The following is a 17,370-nucleotide window of genomic DNA, read 5'->3' as shown; positions in this document are numbered from 1 at the left end:
TTGTAATAACATTGTAATAGCATTTTTATTGATTTTTCAGTGTTTTTGAGTGCTGAAGCACCCCCAAAGGCCAATCTGGACCAAACTTGGCATGCTCCATTAGAATCCCAATATCTACAAATCCTCAAAGATTGAACATGATCTGACCAATAACTGATGAGTTATAGCTAATCAAGCTAACAATGCCACGTATGCAGGAATGTAGTGATTAATCCACATGACCCTGAGTAGAAAAGTCAAAATGTTCTTGATAATTATTCACCTAAAGATACCAAAGAATTGTTCTAGACCAACGTTGACAAGATTGAACCCTAATAATAATAAGAAAAATCCGCACAATTCCAATAGGGTTCTACGCACTTCGTGCTTGAACCCTAATAATAATAATAATAAGAAAAATCCGCACAATTCCAATACGGTTCCACGCACTTCGTGCTTGAACCCTAATAATAATAATAAGAAAAATCCGCACAATTCCAATAGGGTTCAATGCATTGCATGCTTGAACCCTAATAATAAGAAAAATCTTGACAATTCCAATAGGGTTCAATGCATTGCATGCTTGAACCCTAATAATAAGAAAAACTCTAACAAAAACAATAGGGTCCTACGCACTGCGTGCTTGGACCCTAATTATGCAGTTTTGTAATAAACATGCATTTGCAAAATTGTTTGGAATAACATACTACATATGATACATAAGGAATTTCTAGCAAAATTGTAATAAAATAGTAATAATATGTAATAATATGTTAATTTTCATGAATAGCGCACCCCAGTGGCCAAATCTTTTGAAACTTCATTGCTTGTTAGAAAGTGGCTATATGTAGAGATCATTCAAGTTTTATGATTATTGGTCAATGTTAAGCCTGTCAAAAGCCTGCTAAATGCTGATTGGCCGATGGCGACCATGTACTTCAATGAATCAAATTGTCCTTATGGATTCTCTTATAGTCTGGCCAACAGATGGTATCTGCAAAGTTTCAGCCTGATCGGATGTACGGATGCTGAGAAACAGCCATGTAGCATTAACTCCGCCCACTAATGACATATGCGCATAAAAATCGAATGGCTTCCACAGAATCTTCTACCAATTACGTCAGTCAAGTTTGAAAATTTTTGGCTGAAGGGTTGTCGAGTTACAGAATTTTAAATTAATTCTGAATTATTTTGAATTTATCCAGAAGGGTTCATTTGCATATGACAGCCATGTTGTTTAGAAAAGTCAAAATGTTTTTGATAATTATTGAGGTTTAGGCTCTTCTGAATTTTTTGACACCAAAAACATGAGGATCGGGCAAAAATTGTAGGACTAGGTCGCAAAAGTAGGTTTCGCATATTATGCAAATTAGCTCAAAATCTAAGTGGGCGGAGCTTAACGGTCCAAATGGCAAAGTTGGACTACTACCTATTGACCAAGTTTCAAGTCCGTAGGACTTACGGTTTGGGCTGTGCGTTCCGTTTCAGGGAAGAAAAAGAATAATAAGAAAAACTTTGACAATTCCAATAGGGTTCAATGCATTGCATGCTTGAACTCTAAAAATTCTGTGATTTAATTCCTGCTTTGTGTTCATGGCCTGTGGTGAAGTTACTTTACAGTGAGCCCGATCATGACTGCTGTGTTATTTCAGCAGAGGATAGTGTACTTGGGAACAGACTATGTCAGATATTGGATGGCAGTTTGCCTTGCTGGAACTGCGTGGGCAGGAGCAGGACAAATGATTCTAATTTTCTGCGGAAGTGGGGCAGTCCCACACAGGCCTCTACTTTGAGCCCAAAACTCTTGTTTTTGCTCGGATTTTTCTTCTTCTTCTTCTTCTTCTTATTCTTATTCTTTTTCTCCTGAAAAACGTGTTGTGGAGAACAGACCGTAAGGCCTAGAGACACCAAACTTGGTGGGTAGATGTAGTTTGTGTGCATCTCGCCAGGCAACAAATGACCCCGATTGGCCAAAGGGGGGCACTATAGAGCATCAAAACACATTTTGCTTCATAACTTCTACACCATGATGTGTAGAGACAAAATTCTTTTTTTGCCTGATTCCTTGGGTCAAGCCAAACAACTTTGCAATTTGGACCATTTAGCTCCGCCCACTTAGATTTTTTGCTAATTTGCATAATATGCAAAACCTACTCCGGTTTCCTCCCACAGTCCAAAAACATGCAGTCAGGCCAATTGGACATGCTAAATTGCCCCTAGGTGTGAGTGAGTGTGTGACTGTGTCTGTCTGTCTGTCTGCCCTGCGATGGACTGGTGACCTGTCCAGGGTGTATCCTGCCTTCCGCCCAATGACAGCCGCGACCCAGAAGGATAAGCGGTTTAGATAATGGATGGATGGATGGATGGATGCAAAACCTACTTTTGCGAACTAGTTCTAGGGTTTTCACTCAGTCCTCATTTGTCTGGTATCAAAAAATTCAGAACAGTCCGAACCTCAATAATGATCAAAAAAATGTTGACTTTTCTAAACAATATGGCTGCCATATGCTAATGAACCCTTCTGAAATAGCTCATAGTTCATTTAAAACTCTATAAGTGGAGAATGCTTCTGCCTTAAACATTGAAACTTGACATGCACATTTAGGACCAGATTCTGTGGTAGCATATCAATTTTGGTGGGCATACGTCATTAGGGGGTGGGGCAAATGCCAATTAACTGTTTCTCAGCATCCGTGCATCAGATTGAGCTGAAACTTGGCATGTAGCATCTACTAGAAAGACTATAAGTGAATCTTGAAGGATAATTTGATTCATTGAAATTTATGGCTGCTATCAGCCAATCAGCATTCAGCAGGCTTTTGACAGGCTTAACATTGACCAATCAGCATGAAGCTTAAATAGTGTCTATATGTAACCCCTTTCTAACAAGCAGTGAAGTTTCAACAGATTTGGCCACTGGGGGGCGCTATTCATAAAAATTCATATATTATTACATGATATGAACATATTATTACTATTTTTGACCCAAGCTTTGTATGAATCTTATGTAGTACAATGTGCCAAACAATTTTTCAATTGCATGTTTATTACAAAAATGCATAGTTTTTTTGTAATCATTAACTGTTTGAAAACCATGCTTTTCGAACTAGTCTCTGAGTTTTGATCCAAACTTCTCGAATTTGGTCTAGAAATACTCTGTGGCCTCTCTAGGTAAATAATTATCAAAAAAATATTGACTTTTTCACTCAACCTGGTGTTGCTTCATCAATACACCACTGCGGCCATGGCATAGCTAGCTTGATTTGCTATAACTCATCAGTCTTTGGTTGTATCATGTCAAAACTTTGAGTACTTATATATATATTGAGACTCAGACAGGGTGTGCAAAACTTGGTCCAGATATGACCTTTAGAGGGCGCCTTAGCTGTCAAAAACCCCAAAAATCATTACAAAGTCTACAGATAAACACATGGTGCCATTTGATTCAGTTCACTGACCTGAATAACTTTGTAATTACATGTTATGTCAAATATTTCACTCCTTGTGTAGTATTTTGAATTATTCCTTCAACAATTACAGCTTATTATACTAAGGTCAAAAGGTCAATCTGAACATAACTCAGTGAACAGCTTTGATCAAGTTCCCTGATCAATTATGATAACATGTGGAGACCTTTTGACCAATTCTAAACCACTTTCAGTGAGCTCCTCTGTGCCAAAAGGGCCCCTTATGAGTGCATTGGGTCTCATTATGGCCTGATTATCAAAGCCTTAAACATGGAGAAACAAAACCCCTTGCAAACACAACTATGACAGATATTTTACCATTGCTCATGTATTTTTTACATCTGTGTTGATAATCCTTTGCATGTTCTACAAACCTTTGTAGATCAGTCTATAGAAGTATAAACATATGTTGAAAGTAAAATGGTTCATGACAAATGAAGGCCTTTTGATAAACTCATTTCAGCCTCTATGCCTATAAGGCCCAAACTGCATAAGGCCTGATTAGGCCTATTTGGCTCAAAGTGCATGAGAGCTTCTTGTACTTATGTGTGCTTGGACCCTCTCATTGCCGCTTGCTATATATATATATATATATATTTTTATTAATTAATTATTGGAAATGATTTGTTTTATAATTGTGTTGAATGCAGGGTTGGGTTGTAATGGCATAAATGTAACAGCAGTCCGTAATCAGAATACAAAAAAGGTAACTGTATTCCATTACAGTTACTGTAAAAAGACAGTAATCAGATTACATGTACATTATAGAAATACAGGTGATTACCAGCAGGATTACATTCAAAATACATACATGCAAACCCATCTACTTAAGCTTAAATTCACTGATTTGAAAGATACATATGTCAAATGAATTGTGTAGATTTGAATTGTGTGATTTTTCATTTTGGAAAGAAGCAGCCAGGAGAGATTTCTGCAGTTGCATAGTGTGGAACTCTTAGTCTTAGTCTCAGAGCATTTAATCTCAGTGTACGAAAATGTTTAATTTTCCTGTTAAAATCACTCCAGTTTTTCTCTAGGGAGCTGTCACCTTTCACTGCTCGCAAGTATACATCTCTAAACTCACAATTGATACAGTACAATTTTGACAATTTTTAAAGAGTTTATGAAATATATTTTATTTCATTAATATTATAATATTTTCTGAATATTTACATAGATTGCTTCACTAAGATTTGGCCAGTCTGCTGAATGGAAAATCAATGACTGTGTAAGGCTCAATATCAGCTGCTTAAGTCCCCACATTCTCTGTAGCTCTGCATCACACCTTATTTGAATAAGATTTTCTTACTGGCTTTTAGTTACTCTAAAATGCTACACTATAACTCACTTCAACTTTAATATGTGCAAAGTATGCCAAAATTATTTGTTTTTATGGAACTGCTTATAGGTAATGATTGTTTTTATAAAATGTTGAATTTGATTCGTGAGTCAATAATATTGGGTCCAAATGACTAAACTGCTATACATAGAACTGGATGATACTGTCATCAATCTGCTGAACATTGGTGAGCGAGGATTATGTTCTTTGACTTCTCCATTGCTTTAGCCATACAACCTGTCTGGTTGGGGGAGAAGTGTTGTGTTGCAGGTAGATGGACCCCTGCATCATATGATGGACAACTTGACTGGCAGACCATGGTTTGTGCAGCGGCTGGGATTCGAGTCAGATGTGGCTGTATATCATTATCATACAGGAGTATTTGCAGTTAGGACTGCACTCTGCCATAGAGCACTGTAGACATTACTAATACAATGACAATGAAAATGCACATTTTTTTGGCCTTGCATATTAACAGGTATCTTTTCTTTGTGTTAGAGGCTATGTTTGTGCATAGCATTTTAGTATGAAATTTGGTGAGATTGCATGAAGCCCATTATAGTTTTTCTTCTTAGAGATGTATTTATAAAGTCATTTTCTTCTGCATTTAGCAATTTCACAAGAAAAATGTGAGTAAAGTTCCAAACAAAGCAGCGCATTGTTTTCAATGGATTTATTTGGATGACTTGTTCAACTGACTGGAACACTGAATACAGCTACATTCAGTAAGCAGAATCTCCCAAGCAGAATTTTCCTTCAGGTACATTGTCAAAAAGATGACCTGCTACAAAAAAAGTGTCTATTAAAAGTGTCACAGATTTTTTTTTGCATATCATAAAGGAGCCTCACATTTATATGTAAATATTGGGGAAAGGTTAAAGAAAGGTCAGGGATCCAGAACAGTTTAAAGATTTTAACATCCATATACGAACACTTATTCCTAATCTGTCTAAACGTGACCAAATGAGAGAATAATTTCGACGCTTGAGCTTTGGACAAGGCAATTTGTTTCCTTTCGGATAGCTGAAAGCTCTTCAGAGACCAGGGATTTGTCTTGACCTGAACCCAGTAATATTTGTAGGAAGCATGTGTATCAGCAAATGAATAAATATGGGACTAAGACCCAAAACTGCTTCTGGTATAACACTCCAAGTCACTTTGACTTAGGCTGTGTTCAGTTGGTGGAGTATTTTTCAACAAAAAATCTGTACTAAAAAAAAGTCTGCACTATGGAGGAATCTGCCTGTGACAGAAGGAGCAGAGTGGATTTTTTGTGGGCAGCGTTAGGGACAAGAGGTTCAGCACCACATTATGTATCTCACTAAATGGATAGACTCAAGAAACTAGCACTTACTGCATTTTTTTTGAAGGAAAAATAGTCCACCAGGTTTTTCTTCCCAATAAACCCACGCGAATGTTTGCGATGTTAGCAAGTGCTTTGAACACTACAACTAGCAAATTCTGTAAAAGACTGACCTTAAGGGTGTGATGCTCTCCGTTTTTTGATATCTGTTAAGTTTTTAAAAGACTTGTAGCGTATGCCCAGCTATATATATATATATATATATATATATAAATAATGTGTGTGTGTGTGTGTGTATAAATATATATATGTGTGTATAAATATGAGATGTATAAGTACGCTCTGTCTCGGCTGCTCCTTAATGCTTCATTTCTTCAACTCTCACACTTCTTTTGACGCTGTTTTCATGCTAATTATTTGCCGAAAAGCTCCACTTGGGCACTTTGGTGTTTGGGGGAAGATTATTTGATTCATTTATTTATTTATTTATGTATTTTGTGCTGAGAAATTCGCTGATGATAATGAACAGGATGGTATACATGCCAGTGAATTAATATTTGTCTTTGAATTTTTTTTATCGCAAATGTGAGCATATCTGTCCTACAGTTCGGCCACGCTTAAAGAAATTAACATTTTAATCAGCCAAATAAAGTAAAATAAAATGATCTGAAAAAATAACAATATTAAATAAAAGTAGAAAAGGAAAAAAAGGAACTCAACTAGAACAGTTACAGCCTGTCTCAAAGTGGGCAGGAGCCCTGTCACCCATCCTGTGGTCACACCCAATGCCACTAAACGTAGGTAGGTAATCAGAGACAACCAGTCACACTTGTGTTGGGCTCTGCTTAAGAGCGGCTTATTGTTCTGTGCTCAGTCATGAGTTTGCATGCCATGTGCACATGCTTCTTCAATAAGCTGGTATTTGAGTATTTGCTCTTGAGTCTCTCTGAGTTTTCTCCTGGTGACTCCTTGCACTTGAGTCACTTTTGACTACAGTGTAAGTATAAAAAAAAGTGAAAAAATAAAATAATGGGAATAAATTCAAATAAAGGAAAAATATTTTTTTTCTTTCTTTAAGAAGACGCAGAAAACATCGCCCATATAGGCGAGTGCTCTGTTATTTGGAACAGGCACTTCAAAAGACAACAGGAATGCCCAGCAGTAATCCAGCACAAAACATGGGTAGGGGTAATGTGGGAAGACATGACTTCCATAGAGGGTGGACAATTCAACACACTGTAAACCCACTTTTGTCAGTCACAATAATTCCAAAGACCACAACTACATTAATAACATTAACACAACAATAGCAGCAGTACCTTTTTACCCCGGGAGCGTGGCGCCTCTCGAACTTCTTTGCATAGCCACACCTTCCAAGCTCCTCACAGCAGGGTGGGCCTTGGCAGACGCCCCAGTATCTAAACTTGGATTAATCATAGCCTCAGTATCTAAATATTTTTATTCATCTAAAACTGGATTAATCACTGCCTGAGTATCTAAACCTTGATTAACAGAGAAAGTTGTTAAATGAGTTAACCGCTTCATTATTCAATCAACCTTTATTTTCACTCAGAAATACTTTGAGGGTGACCCTCAGTTTCAGTATAGTATTCAGTTTCAGTATTTCCAACATTTTAATGGAAAAAAGAAATTAAAATGGAAATTACACTAAAGGTTACATTTTCATTAATTTTAGGTTACACTAAAATAAACTATGTAAACAAATTAACAGAAAAAAACAAACAAGATAAAATGGCAAGGAATTAAGAGAACAATTGTTTGCTTAAGAAGAAATATAAAATAAAATTAGCATAATAAACCAATTACTAAGATTTCATCATAAAAGGATAAATAAGCAACCTAAAATAAAAGTCAAGTAAAAATAAAAACTGTAATAGAATACTAATAAAATTGAGAATAGAACAGTAATAGAACTGAGAAAATGAAATAAAATAAGAATAAAAATAAGATTATTGGGAAGAAAAAGTAAATGATAAAAAAATAATAAATTAAGTAAAAAGGAGAAAGAAAAAGTTAAACTAAAACAGTTACAGGCTGTCTGAAGCCTGAGACTAAAAGTTTGATATGATACCAGCGAGCTGAGTTTTAGCGACTAAAAGCAAATTTTCAGAGTTCAGTAAAAACTCTAGGTACCTGACAGGTAATCATCACTAGAGTGGGTCTGATAATTACTATTATATATAGAGGTCATAGATGAGAGATGAGCTGGCATGTGGCCGGAGAGTGATTTATAAATCAAAATAAGCCAGTGTGTTGGTTGTGGCGCTGCTAGTCAGGACACACCAACTTTATCATACAGTCTGCAGTGGTGAGTGTTGTAAAGGTTGCCTGCAATGAATCGCAAGGCGGAGTGATAGATTGAGTCTAGTGGTTTAAGGGTACTGGTCGGCGCATGTCTATAAGCTACATCACCGTATTCCAATACTGATAGTAAGGTTGCCTCCACAACTCATTTTCTAACATACATAGGCAGACAAGATTTATTTTGATATAGGAATCCAGCCTCTATCTGCACTTATCAACTAGTTAATTAAAATAAGATTTAAATGTAAGCTTCTCATCAAGCCAAATGCCAAGGTACTTTTATTCTGTGACTCGCTCGAGGCGGGATCCTGTCAGGGTAGTAATATTTACAGTCTTAAAATCAATATTTGACTATCTGGAGAGCAGCATAAACTTAGTTTAATGCGGCTGGCAAAAAGCACAATGCAGTCATTCATATAATTTCAGTCACTGTAGTCAGACAAATGACACTCATGCGTGCAGCTCAAGCCCTGTCAGAAACATCTGATGTAATATAATTGTCTATAGGGATTTACATTGCAACAGTTTTGCTAGCATTTGCAATTAAAAATATTGTATGCTAAGATAAATATTAATGTACTTGCATGTGTGTACCCTTTGCATTGCTGTCACTGAGTTTTGCTAAACCTGTGTTTGAGTTACCTGCATTGTTGGCGGAGCGGTGAAGCAAGAGACAATCTGTAGCGTCTAACTTGGCACTGTTCTCCACTAATATCTGCCACATCCATTCAAATAAGCAGCCCCCTTCCCCTGCCTCGCTGCCCTATTGTAGACTTTTAAGCAATTAGTCTAAAATAACATTTTTAGCCTATAGCCAGGCCCAGATTTCTTCCATGTTTATTATGTCAGTTTCAGCTGTTCGATTTTGTCGTCTTTATTAAGGTCAACAATTTGCTTGTTAAAAGCGGAAGCATGCTTTATGAAAAGCTGCATACGTCAACCCCGTGGTTAGTCTGCTACCATCCTGTTGCTCCATAACCCTCATGTAGTCTGCTCAATTATTGTTAAAAAAAGAACAAGAACCCTTTGGTTAGACGAGCATTCATTTTACAGCAAAAGGGGAACACCAAATGGCAACGTCATCTATCTAGGTTGTAGCTTGTAAATCAATGGGACTGACCCAAATTGCACTAGGTCCCTCTCCTAGGATCCCTACAATATAAAAAGATAAATATATTTAAAAAATGAATCTGTTGTATGAGTGTGTATTAGAACAATAAAACGTGACTTCGTAAAATAAGACAGGATAAAATCATGTTTCTGAGGTCACAGAAAAGAAAAGAAAGAAATCACTGTTTTGTCAAATTAGACGCTGGAGACTACACAACCGTGATTATGGGGGCACCCTGTGTAATTGGTTGATTTGGCAATTGCAGCCACAGTCATTGTAAATAGGTGCACAAAATCAAGAGTATAGTCATGCATTCTCCATAGAAAAACATTAGCAGTATAATGGATCACACTAAAGAGTGGCGCTGTCCAAGGATGCCTTTCCAACAAGTGAGTTCTTCAATTTTCTGTCCTGCTAGAGCAGCCCCAGTCCAGTCAACAGTAAATTGTTGTTGCTCTTATTGTGAAGTCAGAATATCTAGGAGCAACAGCTCAGCTGTGAGTTGGTTGCAACACTCAATACCTAGTTCCAAATTACCTCTGGAAGCAACATCAGCAAAAGAACTCTTCAGTGGGAGGGTTTGGGTTTCCATCGCGATCATGGCGGCAGAGCAACCGAAGATAACCGTCAGGGCTGCACAACATGGACATAAAATGCAATGTTTGATAAAGCTGTTGGATATCACAATGACTATATAAGAAGCGATGAATTATTATTTAAAAAGATGTCCCTCTTAGCACATCTGGATAAAACAGACTGCCACACTGTAAAACCTGACGGGTTGAGTCAACTCAAATGGTTTGAGGAAACCGATTGCCTTAAATGATTTAAGTTAAATAACTTAAACCATTTAACCGTAAATAATTCCCTGAGTATCAACAAAACATATGTTATTATTGTTGTATACATACAAGTAAACCGAGTAAACTGAGCAACCTGCATTTTGTTTATCTTTAAACAAAAGTCATTGTTAACAATGTTCTTTCTGACTCAATTGTCCATTTTCTAGTTGCTCTTGACCATCTTGCCAACAAACTAACAGTTCAGCTCATAGCATAGATGTAGCTTCAGAAGTGTTTTGCCACTACTGTACCGCATCCAGCAAGCATCACCTTAATAACTCTCTCAATTGGTATTGAGTGGACTAAGTTTCAAATACTTAAAAAAAACAAATAAACGCTCATAGGGAAGGTAGGCTGGGGAGAATGACAACACACAGATGGTAGGGTACAGAAGGTGGAAAGACATGTCCGATATGCAAATATATGGTACCAAGAGCCCATAGGAATGATGTGGGTTTTACTCAAGAAGGTTGCATTGACCAAACATTTATCAAGTAAAGCTGAGATGTTGATTCAACTCACAGATCTCATTTGAATGTCTGAAATCAATAAAGTTACGAGAAAAGCACAAAAACTCCAACAGCTCAACCACTGAATCAACTGATGTTTTAGCTAAAAACATCAGAACATATTCCACATGAGGCAACCAGCTACTCTTGATAGGCAGACAAGACTATTCCCTGTGCTATATGTGTCCAATCTTAAAAAAAAATGTATTGGCCTGTTTGTATTTGTGTGCAATGACAATTTTAATAAAAATAGTGAATATAATATATTTAAATGAAGTTATCTTAACTCAAAATATGCTAAGATTTATGATCTGAGTTATGATCTGAACAAATCATTTTTAAGTTAATTTGAATTTTTCAGATTAAGTTACTCCAACTTTCTGTAGCATTTGTGTTAACTTTATTGTTTCATTAACATGTGCAGTTAGGTTTTACAGTGCAGGATCTGTCAGATACAAAGTAGGTTCATTTAAAATGACGTTCTTCTATTATTTTTTGTCTTAGACTGTTGCCTCCTACATGGCATATGTACAAGTAATTTGGTAAATGGACTACAAACTAAGCAGATCTTCCCTAGTCTGTACCCTAGTGTAACGCCCCCCACCCTCCCGTTTTTTTTCTTTCCCTTTATTTGTCGTACTTTTTCATCTTAAAATTGATAAATGAAACATAAAAAAAGTACGCCTCTGACTAGACGTGACACATCAGCGTGCGACATAAGCAATTGCCCGATGGCCCGGGGCTAGTAAAAAAAAGTTTTTTTTTATTATTTTAAATTTAAAGGACCGTTGCTAGGAAGGGAGAAGCCTTCTTCTGCAGCTATTGCCAAATGAGCCAGCCCATCAGGATTCAAAACTGTAGCAGCTTCATAAATCCTGACCTCGGGTCACCTGCGAGGCTGAGTTTGAGGTGTTTAAACAGGGAGTGAGAGCTGAAGAAGGCAGTTATTTAGGGTAAATAAAAAGAGGGGGCATAAAAACTGATGTTAAACAAATAAAGCAAGACTTGCAGCTTGCATTATTGTTGCAGTTGTGAACGTATTCAACATTAAGCTTTATTTTTCTGTTTTCTGCTCCTAACCACAAAAACACAACTAAAGTTGAACTATGTTAAGGAAAGAGCATGAGAGAGCTTTCAGTAAAAGATCCACAATTCTTGGTGAATGTATTAATATTGTGACATTTGAGGGTTCTCAGGAAAAACTTAGACGACTCTAGGTTACTATGCGTATGTGTATTGGCTTTACTGAAGAATTCGCCAGAGAGCATAGCAAAACCAAAAGAAAAGGCACACACTCACTGACTCCCAGTGACCAAACTGTTAGCTTGCTAAGCTAAAAACACACCTAGCTTTCCCCCACCCACCACTCCACCCATATTAGTGCCCTTCAAAATAAGTCTTTGTCTGAACAAACTTGAAACACCCCAGCATAAACGTTAATTTCTATTAATCTGGGTTTTCCGGAGGCCAGGACAACAATAAGCAGTACCTGTGTTTGTTAGAGGAGGAATTCCTGTCTGGGGCTGTTTTTGCACGGTTTAAACAGTGCCCCTTAGTTCAAGTGAAGGGAATTCTTAATGCTCTGGCATCCAGCTACATTCTAGAGCAGGGTGGCATTTTCCAGTCTGGCAGGGCCAGAGTCCAGCACAGTTTGGCTATTTTACTGCTCAAACATACCTGGGGTCTCATTTATTAAAGATTCATATGCACATATTTATTTTTATATATATTATTATTAATTTTTTTTTTCTCATTCTGTTTATTGGGTAAGGAGGAAGGAAAAGGCCTACAAAGCTGAAACAGGAGACGTGCATAGATTTTGTTTGGTTATTCCCGACAATTATCCAAATAAGCCATTCCAAATCTCCCAATCCAACTAAATCATAGTAGAATCTTTGGGCGATAAACCAAACTGAGCAACTAGGGGACAAGGTTCAATTTTTGAATCGAGAATAAAAGAGAAGCAGCCAAACACAGACTGCCAAAAGGATTTTAAAGCAGGGCAAAACCAAAACTTATGAGACAAGGTAGCTGGAGCTTGGGAACATCGATCACAAAGATTATCAAGATCTGGGTTAAGTTCAGCGAGTTTAACCTTTGTCCAGTAAGTTCGATGAACCAACTTCAACTGAATAAGACTATGTTTAGCACAGATTGAAGAGCTATGGATATGGCGAATTATCTTGCCCTAGTCATCTTCCTCAAAAGTGAAGTTCTTTTTCCCACTGTTGTTTAATAACAGTACCAGGGGTAGGGGCTAAAGAGAATATGAGGTTATATAATTTAGAAATAATGCTTCTGGCATTAGCATCTATTTCCAGAATGTTATCAAGAGGTTATTTTGAGGGAGCGCTAAGGAAGTCTGTAAAAATGTTTAACATAATTCAGAATTTGCAAGAATCTAAAAAAATGAGATTTAAGAGGAAATCGATTACCAAGTTGTGAGAAAGTACAGAATGTGTTATCAGCGTATATATCTTTGATCTTCTTAATACCAGGTCTGTGCCAGATAAGAAAAGCGCAATCTATCATCGAAGGTGGAAATAAAGGATTGGTTGTAACTGGCATGTTTATAGATGGAGACAGAATTCCAAAATAATGCCACAACTGGCACCAAATACGTATTGAAGCATTTAAAATTGGGTTCATTTAAAAAGTCCTCCACGACTAATCCCCCGAATCCCAGGATCTGTACGAACAGTGATTGCTAAAGGTTCTATCGTGGTAGCGAAGATCAAAGGGGATCACCCTGACATGTCCCACGAAAAAGAGGGAAAAAACTAGAACAGAGCCCATTGGTGCACACCGAGGCTAAGGGGGACATATACAAAAGCTTAAGCCAAGATATATATTTATATACAGGGCTAAAGCCAAACTTATGCAATGTGTAAAAGATGTAATTCCATTCCACACGGTCAAACGCTTTTTCAGCATCTAAAAAGAGTAAAACTTCAGAGGGCAGGGATGGGATCGGGAATAAACAATATTCATGACCCTCCTAATATTGAAAAAAGACAGTCTACGACTGAGAAACCCTGTTTGATCTGTATGTATTATGCTACCTAACACAGTTTCAAGCCGTTTAGCAAGCACTTTTGATAGGATTTTAACATCTACATTAAGAAGACTAATAGGGCGGTAAAGAAATGGTTTGGTGTGGGAGAACTTGACAGGCCTGCACTGAGCCCTAACCTGAACCCCATTGAACACCTTTGAAATTAATTGGAATGCTGAATGTGAGCCAGCCTTATCACCAAACATCAGGACAGCCTCACTAATATTTTTGAGGCTGAACGGAAGTGCTCCCAAGTGGTCAGTTGCTGCTTTAAACTATCCTATATGGTCAGAACATGACAAACACTTGCCAAACAGTGGAACATTTCACAAATCTGTCATGGGATAGATGGAGAAAGTTTCTGGTTAGCTGTTTTTACCAGCCGGAAAATCATGTCTGCAATTTTTGTAATAGTTATAATTTTAAAAAGAAAACATTATTTTTAGCTGTCTGGTGAAAAGTGCTAAACTGTTTAGTTTTGCAACAATGTCAGCTTAATACAAAGAGCAAACATTAGCTGGCTCGGGACATCAGTGATAGATTACATCACCTTACTGCCATCACTCCTACCACATCCATGAGTTTATCACAGTATGCAAACACAAGCTAGCAGATGTCTTGGTTTTTCTATCATGGTAGTTAGAAGGATGGAAGAACGGCAATCTTTCTGATGCTCTCTGTGTAAAAGCATGCAGTATGCACCAGACAAACAGAGTCCTCCTTTTAGGTACATTTAAACTCAAAATTGTGCGTTTTTTTGTCTTGTTTGATGTACAGTAATATCAATTAACCGTGCTGTGCGCGTGACAGAGCTGCTTCAAGTTAGCCAGCTGCTAAAAACAGCTAGCCTGGGAAGCTAGCATTCTCCCACTCTCCAGTGCCACATACACAGCATCATCAGTTTACTTTTGTTTAAATCAGTGCAGTGCTCTTTCTTTCACTTTCGTTGCTTGGGAATGCACTAATACTAAAATGAAAATACTTCACTGATGATTTGATTGTTGAAAGAAGCCCCAGGACAAATTCTGAAGAGTACAGGAGCATTTTTAAGAGCCTTCTTTTAAGAGCACAGATCCTACAAGAAGCCTCAAAAGAATCACCTACTAAAATCTTTGACCTTGCCATGGAAGAGATTCAGAAGACTGTGGTTTGCAGAATTAATGACAGCTTATTTAAAGAAAGAATGAGCACTCTGTCCAGTTCTGCTCCCAAAACCTGTCTAAAACAGAAACTTAGACACACAATTCTTATACCCATGTCATCAACCCCCAAGGATCCCTTGGTACCATCGTTAAAAGTCGGTGTAGATCCTATCATAAATACCTTAGTGTCGTAAAACAATCAGAGTTGATGTCGTAACTGAGTGTTCTGTTCCTGTCCTTAGGAAGTGTCGTAAAATACTGTTACTGTTCAAACCACAAGAACAGAGCATAAGTGGCCGTTCCAAAAAACAACCCTTCAGTATTCTGTTAACAATAAATAACAACTAAAACAAAAAAAAAACAAAACTAGAAAAAACAAAAACAAATCAAAAACACACTTGGCATAACATTACCATGGAAAATACCAAGAATCTGGTGGATTTACAAGTGATAAATGTGTTGTTTTATTTAAAATTGCTAATTTGTATATCTAAGTTAAACTAAATGCTTTTAAAATTTGCATTAATGCAAAAGCTAATGAATAAATGTCAAAATGTATTTCTTCATATTTGCCATATAAAACATATACGCAGTGATGTTTAACATTAGTCCAGTTGCCTGATACCCCTAAGCTTCACTCAAAAATCAATTCACTCCAGTTTCTGAAGCAAAAACCTTGTTGCACTGTTAATAAAAGAGCACTCGTTGGAAGCACTATGTTTCCCGCGTCGTTTTTTTCTATACTGACACCACAAGTCAGAAGTAGCTGTACTTTTTTTACTAGGTAACAGAGTTATAATCAGAATCAACAGGCATCTGTTATTTATTTCTGTAGTCCATGAATAAATGAACAGCAAATATATAATTAAAAGAGGTTAAACATTGTTGCCTGGCTGAAACAAATGCAGTTTTTTTTTTTATGGTGTTTAGCAAATGTGCTGATTACTTTTCAATTCTTCACAGGTCAGCTGGTTAAGGAGTCAGTTCCCTTCCCTAGACATTGAGGTAGATGGAGGAGTTGGACCAGACACAGTTCACAAATGTGCAGAGGTATAAGTGATGAATACTGCACCATACACAGCACCTACAGTCAGCTCCATAATTATTGGCACATTTGGTGAAGAGGAGGGAAAGGCCATAAAAATGTCTTTGTGGTTAATTAGCTTAGTCCCTAACTGAGACTGAGAATCTTTAGTAAAATACCTTTAGTAAATTCAGTCAAACAAAAATGTTTTTTCTTTCTTTTTGTTTATGAACAAAACCATGTGTGACTGTTATTGGCACTCATTCATTTAATGCTTTGTGCAACCTCCCTTTACCAACATAACAGCAATGAGTCTTGTCCTGTAAAGCTTAATGAGATAAATATTTGGAGTAACAAGGTGGTAGGTAAAACACACCATTAATTTTGATGTAATAATATATGTTTCAGCAGGAAAGTAAATTAGAAACACTTCCAAGTACCAGGTAAGTTATGTGGTGTAAAATGATAGCACAAAATACAAATGGTACTGAATTAAATGGTAAGTGTCTCATGTGAATCATGTCTTTATTTTACACCCCAGATTTGGAGGGGGGGTGTGGAATTACAGCAGTCATATGCAAATGTTTGGGCACCGTACAGTTTTTTTTTGTAGAGTAGTCTGGTGTGCATATACTTTTATCGGGTACATGTACATACTTTATTTGTACTGTGCTGTTTCTCTGTACTGACTTTTAAAGATCCTTTTTTGCATATGTCCATTTATGTTTTATTCCTAGACCATATTCCAAGATGCCTCAGAAGTCAGGGAGAAGGAAAAAAAAAACCCTGACAAGTTTTACAGAACACAAATTTTTTTGGTTGATGACATGCTTGACTGTACCATTACTGCTTTATTGATTTTTGTGAAAATAACTATATTTCCTCTCAGTGAGCGAAAAAACCTTCTGATATTCAGGGGTCCTATGTTGGCTATATACTGCAGTATTGGCTGGCTGCTAACTCACTCGCCATAGTGGCAATGAAGCTAGCTTTAATGGCGGCAAGAAATTTGGTTTAACAATTCTTCTGGAAATGCTCTTTTCTATTTTGGTAATGTGGTCTTCTGCACATTAACTGAGATCTTGCACATCTCCTGTTTTTATCTTTGGTTTAAGAAATCAACTATTTACTCTTTCCACTAAAGTCTTGGGAAAGTTTTCAGATAGGTTATGAAACAGGTGAAACATCTGAATTTGCACTTGAGCATTTTACCCTAACAGACAGCATTTTAACATAATAGGGTTATTTTCAGGAACCCCAAAAAAGAGTTTTGA

The 17,370-nt window shown here is 37.1% G+C and overlaps 1 protein-coding gene across 1 annotated transcript in view; it reads left to right on the top strand.

The window, feature by feature from the left end:
* The window catches only part of rpe (ribulose-5-phosphate-3-epimerase), a 72,270-nt gene that overhangs the window by 53,289 nt on the left and 1,611 nt on the right, over positions 1-17,370 (top strand). The window contains exon 5 of the mRNA XM_036566556.1: positions 16,036-16,122. Within this exon, the coding sequence (XP_036422449.1) occupies positions 16,036-16,122 (87 nt within the window). The remainder of the gene's footprint in view (positions 1-16,035; positions 16,123-17,370) is intronic.

Source organism: Colossoma macropomum, unplaced genomic scaffold (assembly GCF_904425465.1).
Source record: "Colossoma macropomum unplaced genomic scaffold, Colossoma_macropomum, whole genome shotgun sequence".
NCBI classification, from domain to species: Eukaryota; Metazoa; Chordata; class Actinopteri; order Characiformes; family Serrasalmidae; genus Colossoma; species Colossoma macropomum.
The sequence above is the reverse complement of the archived record's forward strand: the minus strand, read 5'-3'. Positions and strand labels throughout refer to the sequence as shown.